The 7220-nt window shown below is 35.5% G+C and overlaps 1 protein-coding gene across 3 annotated transcripts; it reads left to right on the top strand.

Moving 5' to 3' along the window:
• Nucleotides 1-301: 301 nt before the first annotated feature.
• LOC107779131 (UDP-glucuronic acid decarboxylase 6-like) lies at nt 302-5505 on the top strand. Of its 3 annotated transcripts, XM_016599480.2 has the most exons (14): nt 310-586; nt 731-817; nt 1032-1147; nt 1877-1963; nt 2138-2225; nt 2471-2562; nt 3022-3086; nt 3163-3251; nt 3677-3754; nt 3838-3931; nt 4080-4146; nt 4241-4304; nt 4543-4583; nt 5059-5505. In XM_016599480.2, exons 3-14 carry the CDS (start codon nt 1058-1060, stop codon nt 5242-5244), a joined length of 1041 nt encoding a protein of 346 aa, XP_016454966.1. In that variant the 5' UTR covers nt 310-586; nt 731-817; nt 1032-1057; the 3' UTR covers nt 5245-5505. The 3 variants fall into 3 exon arrangements, with proteins under 3 accessions (XP_016454968.1, XP_016454966.1, NP_001312203.1); XM_016599482.2 differs by lacking the exon at nt 731-817 and having other exon boundaries at nt 302-586; NM_001325274.1 differs by lacking the exon at nt 310-586 and having other exon boundaries at nt 641-817; nt 5059-5503.
• Nucleotides 5506-7220: the final 1715 nt, after the last annotated feature.

The following is a 7220-nucleotide window of genomic DNA, read 5'->3' on the forward strand; positions in this document are numbered from 1 at the left end:
TCCAATATCCCTACTTTTTTATTTGAAAATGGAGTTTACACAAATAACAAAAAATATGACAATTACTTGAATAAAATCTAAGTCAAGATATTTCAGTTTTTATGCAAAGATATTCCAGTTCAATATTTATCTTTTTCACCCCATTACCACACCCAAAAAAAAGGAAGAAAAAGAAAAGAAAAGAAATTTTACATGCAAAAACCCAGCTAAAAATCAAGCTCACGTGTCCAAGTCACCCTCGAACTTTTCGAAGTCAATAATAACAAATTAAAATAAGACAAAACCCATGCACGGTTCTCCAGTGTTCTTATTTCGAATATTCTTTTTCCAGTCTTTTCCTTTACTCGGAAAACTTAAATACAAGAAAGGAAAAAAGAAGAAGATAAAATCATATTTTTAAATTATCTTCCAGTATTATCGGAATCCAGATTCTCCATTAATTGTTTAATTCTTGGAGATTAGCAATACCCTTGATTTTTTAACCGAGGCAGTAACTATAAGTGAATATATTTTTTACTTTTTTTTGACTTTGGTGAAGATCTGAAGTTCTGAACTGACCAGTCAAGAAGTAAATAAATATTCTAAGGTTGGTGCACTGAACTGTACTATGATTCTCTTATCTACCCTTCTGTCATCTTTACGTTTCGTCAATTATAAGCAATCTGACTTAAGGTTCTTTTTCAATAACTATTGTTTTTTTGTGTTTATGTGTGTCTGTGTATATATATAGCATCACTTTGCATGCTAGTGGCACAGAACCCGCAGAGCAAATTAAAAAAATTGGGTTTATTCAAAGACTTTGATCAAAAGAGTTAAGGTATGTAATATTAAAGATTGATGAATTGGCATATAACATGATTTTCTTGTGTTGAAGTTTGTGTCTTTTTGCTTTTCTTGTTGTTGGGATTTTGATGTTATGTTAATTGATATAGGAGTTTTTGATATGTTGTAGATCTAATGGTAGTACTCTGTGATTGGATTTGTGCATCTTGGTGATGTTTATATAGTAATTAATCAGTTTATGATTGCAGGAGTACTCGGTGGAGAGATCTGAGAAATGGCAAAGAATTCTGCAAATGGAGATCACCAAACAACAACAAAGCCTCCTCCAACTCCATCTCCGTTGCGCTTCTCAAAGTTCTTTCAAGTAAGTTGTTAGAGAGGCGAATCCAGAATTTAAACTTGATGAGTTCAACCTCTTAAGTTTTCGCCGTTGAATCCATTGCGCTTATGTGTGTATATATATGTCTCTGTGTGTGTGTGTTTCGTGTTGAAAAATACTCACTTCAGTTGAATCCAATGAACCAAGCTCCATCAGGCTCTGAATATTACTATGGTTGTTTCGTTAATTCCTTTGATTGTTCTCTTTGTCATAGGTTTGACTACAAGTTTGTTCTACTAATTATTTTGATATGGGTGGTATGTACCGTATGTCTCGCTCATCAATTCAGGCTAGCCTCACCAATCAAACCACTATTTTGGTCTCAAAAACATGTGTTGATAAAATTTGATTAGACATTAGTTATGAATCATTAAAGCGATGAGGTGATTTGCTATTCTCTTATTGTGAAAACAAAAGATTATGTGTACCTGACATAGAGATAGGAAATTGACATTTGCTTCTGTATTTGGCAACTCTTTAGGGGTTAAAAATTGTTCATTTGGCCTAATTACAATGCCATCAACAAGTTGAAACTCAGAGAGATAGTGATTACATATGATAATCAATGTGCTTTACCGGCGTCACAAATTTATGTAGAATTCTCATCATCCACACACTGACCTTCTAAGATAAAACCATATATACTAGGTCTACCTATTTCTGTTTTCTAACCTTCATACGGTATTTACTAATATGTTGTATCCCCGGTGGCAGCCTAACATGAGAATTTTGGTTACTGGAGGAGCTGGATTTATTGGTTCCCATCTAGTTGACAAATTGATGGAGAATGAGAAGAATGAGGTAAATTCTTCTGTTAATCGGCTTCTTCTCGTGTTTTCCAATGTTTCCGGTACTGCATCACAAACATTAGGCTCTCATTCTCTAATGTGGAAAGATAAAACCAGCTAATAGTATGATGGCCCTTCTGTGTCTTTCTTATTATACAGTGAAATTTTTTTGCTTATGGTTGCGCAGGTTATTGTTGTCGACAACTTTTTCACTGGTTCAAAGGATAATCTTAAAAGATGGATTGGTCATCCCAGATTCGAGCTTAAACGCCATGGTATAACTCTCATCTTTTCTTCATTCATATATTAGTTAACCAATATCTGAACCACTTACTGAATTCAGCAAGCTGGAACATTCTTATCTTTATTTTAAAGTAATTTAATCGTTTAATGATATTGAAGACTACCAAGTTCTGTTATGAAACTGATCAGTAGATTGTATTTGGGGATTCTTTATGTAAAAGTATTTTAACTGTAGTTTCAGAGGCATAACTGTTTTATTCCTTTTTATCATTTGTAGATGTGACAGAGCCTTTGTTAGTTGAGGTTGATCAGATTTATCATCTTGCATGCCCGGCTTCTCCAATATTCTACAAGTACAATCCTGTTAAGGTATGTCTGATTTGTAATTTAAACATGCCAACTTCAACTAACATGCATCGTCTTATTCTCTTCTTGCTCATACTGACATTTCATGAGCAGAATAGCTTTAATTTTTTATCATCTTCTTCTTTTCTTGCTCATACTGACAGATTCCATAAGCAGAATGGCTTTAATTTTTTATCCTCTTCTTCTTGTCAACTCCTCTTAGCGAGCAGTAAATCGTGATTTTCTGTTGTCATCCCAGAAAAGAAGAAAATGGAACATTAACTTGTCAACATTGCAACTCTTCTTTTTTCTATCTAACATCACTCAGTAAGCCTCTCGGCTTTGGGTAGTATAAAATCTGATGGCATGCAATATCTGGTTATCCTTAGCAATAATCTTTTACTTCCATAGGAAAGGATAGAGATTTAGCGAAGTAGAAAAATTTGTTTATGATGCATTTTTCTTATTTTCTTTTGCTGGCAGACAATAAAGACTAATGTCATTGGCACGCTAAATATGTTGGGCTTAGCAAAGCGTGTCGGAGCAAGGTTTGAAGATTGAAAATGCTTCTTGACCTCATTTTTTTGGCGTTCACTTCAACTCATTTTTTGTAATTTTATGTAGGATTCTGCTAACGTCAACCTCAGAGGTTTATGGTGACCCTCTTGTGCATCCTCAGACTGAGGAATATTGGGGTAATGTTAACCCAATTGGTACGTCCTCTCACTTCTTGGATTTCATTACAACGCGATGAACTCCAACAATTTTTAAACTAATGAACAGAAGCACCACATTATATATTGTTTTGTGTGTGTTACTCATGTTTTTACATCTGCACCTACTCGGAGGACAATACATCTGCACCTACTCAGAGGACAATACGGAATTGCATGTGGTGACATTTGGAGATTCAACTAAAAGTTTCACTATCTGTTCTCTTTTAACCTACTTGGTTCACTCAACTTTGATCACTAGAAATTCTTTTACAGAAGTATTTAAGTGATTAGTGACATACTAAAAGGAGGAAATGAATTAGAAACTAGAAATCCAAACAACAATTTTGGTCTAATGAGTTAGTCAGTTTAATATTTGAGCATCTCGTGGAGCATGTGTGTAACAATATCACTTTTGTTGTTAGGGGTTCGGAGCTGTTATGATGAGGGGAAGCGTGTGGCAGAGACATTGATGTTTGACTACCACCGACAACATGGGATTGGTAATCTATTGTTCCTTTGACATTGTTCAGGTTGTCCACAATATAACTTTCCCTGATCCATTGATATTGACGTATTGGGACAGAAATTCGGATTGCTAGAATATTCAATACATATGGACCTCGGATGAATATCGATGATGGGCGTGTTGTCAGCAACTTTATAGCTCAAGCACTTCGGTAAGTTCTTTCTCTGAAGTGCTGTCACTGCTAAAAATATACAAATATAGCTATCTTCCTGCTTGTATCAATTAATACCCCACCTAAATATACCAACCCTTTTAACTTACGGCTGGAAATGTTATTTCTAATTTGCTCCATTTTTTAGTGATGAACCATTAACAGTTCAAGCTCCTGGGACACAGACTCGCAGTTTCTGTTATGTTTCTGATATGGTATGGCAATGAAATACTATTGTAATCATTCTTGGTTTATAATTTCGCTCCATAATGTTATCTTCTCCCTCTCCAACCCGTTGAAACATTGAAGGTTAATGGGCTTATTCGGCTAATGGAAGGGGAAAACACAGGGCCAATCAACATTGGAAATCCAGGTGATTGACTGATTTATCTTTTAAAGGTGGTATTCTTCTTTTGTGAGTACGGCACACACGCGCCAGATCCTAATGAGATGCAATAGTCTGATAATTTTGTAGTTTGCACAAATCAATGGTCCGAATCAATTGGTGCACATCTGCCACATCATTGAAGAAACTTTCGATATCATTATCAAGCTAAATTAATGTTTAAAATATCATGTTGGTCGAACTTACTTATAATCTTGCTGTACAGGTGAATTTACCATGATTGAGCTTGCAGAACTAGTGAAGGAGGTAATCACATATTCTCATGAAGCTTTTCCTTGTTTCTTATATTTCATTTGTACATTAAGTAGCTATATTGTTCTCTTGTCTCTTTGATAACCTTAAGACTAAGGTCTAGATCGCATAAGTCGCATAATTTTATTTAGTACTCTTCCCATGTAGTATAGAGGAGCAAAACAACGAGTTGAGAAACATGAAGTAACCATCTGATATGTAAGAAGGGGATCATATATGTGTGTAAATTCTTGCTTTATAACTGAATTAAGGTAGAACCTAAGTTCAAGCTATTCAGGAGAACTATAATTTTAATATTTCGAGTAAAGCATAACCTTTTTGTTGCATCTCTACAAGATGGTAAATGTGTGTCAACGCCATGGATTAGCTGAAAACCAGAATTTGAAAATTAAAAGCTTGAACATCGCGTGGCTTTTGTTTCTGCTGCTAAGAATAGCGACATGAAAGTTGTTATACATTTGGTTTGCAGCTTATCAATCCGAAAGTGGAGATCAAATCGGTGGAAAATACACCAGATGATCCAAGACAAAGGAAACCAGATATCACAAAAGCAAAAGAATTGTTAGGATGGGAACCAAAAGTCAAGTTGCGCGATGGCCTTCCACTAATGGAAGAAGATTTCAGACTCAGGCTTGGGGTCTCTAAGAAGATATAAAGAGAGTTGCAGATTATTTTGGCATTCATGTCATTGAACCAATAATATTTGATATTGTTTTTTGTTGTCTATCCATGAGGACAATCTCCCTTATTTTCTTTGAATGTTTTTACTCATGGTATATAGAGTTTTCTACTTCATGTTTTGTTTTTGGATGAAGATTTGGGAAGTCAAGTGTGCTTCATTTACTGTTTTCATAAACATATGGCGATTTCCCATGTGATTTATTAAGAAATTCTAATGACACGAGTTGGTTTAATTTTTTGTTGCTATTTGGTGGTATACTTTTTTCAGAAAATGTCCAAAAATATCTCTAAACTATGGTATATAGCTCACTGTCCTCCATTAGTAAACTGGGCCAAAAATATCCTCCTGTTAGCACAATGGGCCACTAATGTCCTTCAACCTAACAACCCTCCACACAAGCCATTTTAATGTGGAGGCCATGGCAGCCACATAAGCGGGCAGCCTTCTAAATCAGCTCTCAAACCCATTTCCAAACAAAGATCTGGCCGTAAACCCACATCCAAACCCAATTTCTTCCTAGACCCAATTTCCCTTCAAAATTTCTGCTCCAATTCCCTTCATAACAATGAGGTCCTTCCTTCTGTTATTATTCCTGATTTCCACTTATGTGAACATTAGTGTAGTGCTCGATCCGTGTCCATCTATTGATTTTGCACATGAAGAATTTTTCTTGATTATACAATTGTACACTCATCTAAGCAGAATTTTGGCTTCTGCACACGTACACACAACATAAAAATGCTCCCTTTTTTATGTGTCTCATGCTGCAACCCTACTCTTGGAGCTGCCAATATAACGTGATCAACAAATTATGAATCTTATGACATCGCATTAAGAAAATACAGAAGTACGCTTGAATCAATTTCAGTCTTCTATTTTTTCAATTGTACATTTTTCAACTAGCTTTAATATATGGATGACTTACTCATTCACTGTAACTAAGTATTGTTGCTGAAGTTGGAGCAGAAATTTTGAAGAGAAATTGAGCCTAGGACGAAATTGGGTCTTTGTTATGAAATGGGGTTTGGATGTGGGGTTACGGCCAGATCTTTGTTTGGAAATGGGTTTCGGAGCGGGTTTAGAAGGCTGCCCGCTTATGTGGTTGTCATGCCACAACTACGTGGATGCTATGTAGGATTAAAATGGCTTGTGTGGAGGGCTGTTAGGTTGAAAGACATTAGTGGCCCATTATGCTAACGGAGAGGATATTTTTGGCCCACTTTACTAACGGAGGACAAAAGTGAGCTATTGTGACAACCCGACCCGTCTTTTTGGACTTTATACTTTTTTTGTTTGCTTTTTTTGGTCAATATCATACACTTTAAGGCTCGTCCCATAGTTTATGTGCTCTCGAAATTCATTGACTAGTCCTTGACTACTCTTCAAAAGTCACCCTTGTGATAAAAATCCAAAATTAGAACAGTGCAACTAAGAATAGAAGACCTAATATCATCAATTTTGCACTAAGAATGCTATGAAATGAGTTTTGTTGGAATCATTCATCTGTAAGAAAATTGCATTCTTTCTATAAGAAGCTATGGAAATTGTATTCTTTCTATAAGAAAAAAGTTTGGTGCACAAAGCATTCTGCATTCATGCAGGGTCCGGGAAGGACCGTATTTTTAGGTGTGTGATATAGACAACATATCCTAATACAAGTATTAGTGGCTATTTCCACACGGCTCGAACTTGTGACTTATAGAAAAAAAATTAAACTTAAACGTTTCTTTACTCATTTACTTATCAAGGGCTCCAAATGACATTTTCGTTCCAATATGATATATATTTTCTTATAATTTCTGGATTGTTAGGGTACTCTGGTTGATTCGTATTAAAGTTGTTAATATGGGCTTGGCCATTAGGGCGGTCCAACCCAGGTCGTGATTTAATAGGGTTGAGTTAAGATTTTTAGAGCCCATTTAAAAAATAAGACTTTTAAATCTCACCCA

The sequence above is a fragment of the Nicotiana tabacum genome, chromosome 18 (genome assembly GCF_000715075.1).
Source record: "Nicotiana tabacum cultivar K326 chromosome 18, ASM71507v2, whole genome shotgun sequence".
Taxonomy (NCBI): Eukaryota; Viridiplantae; Streptophyta; class Magnoliopsida; order Solanales; family Solanaceae; genus Nicotiana; species Nicotiana tabacum.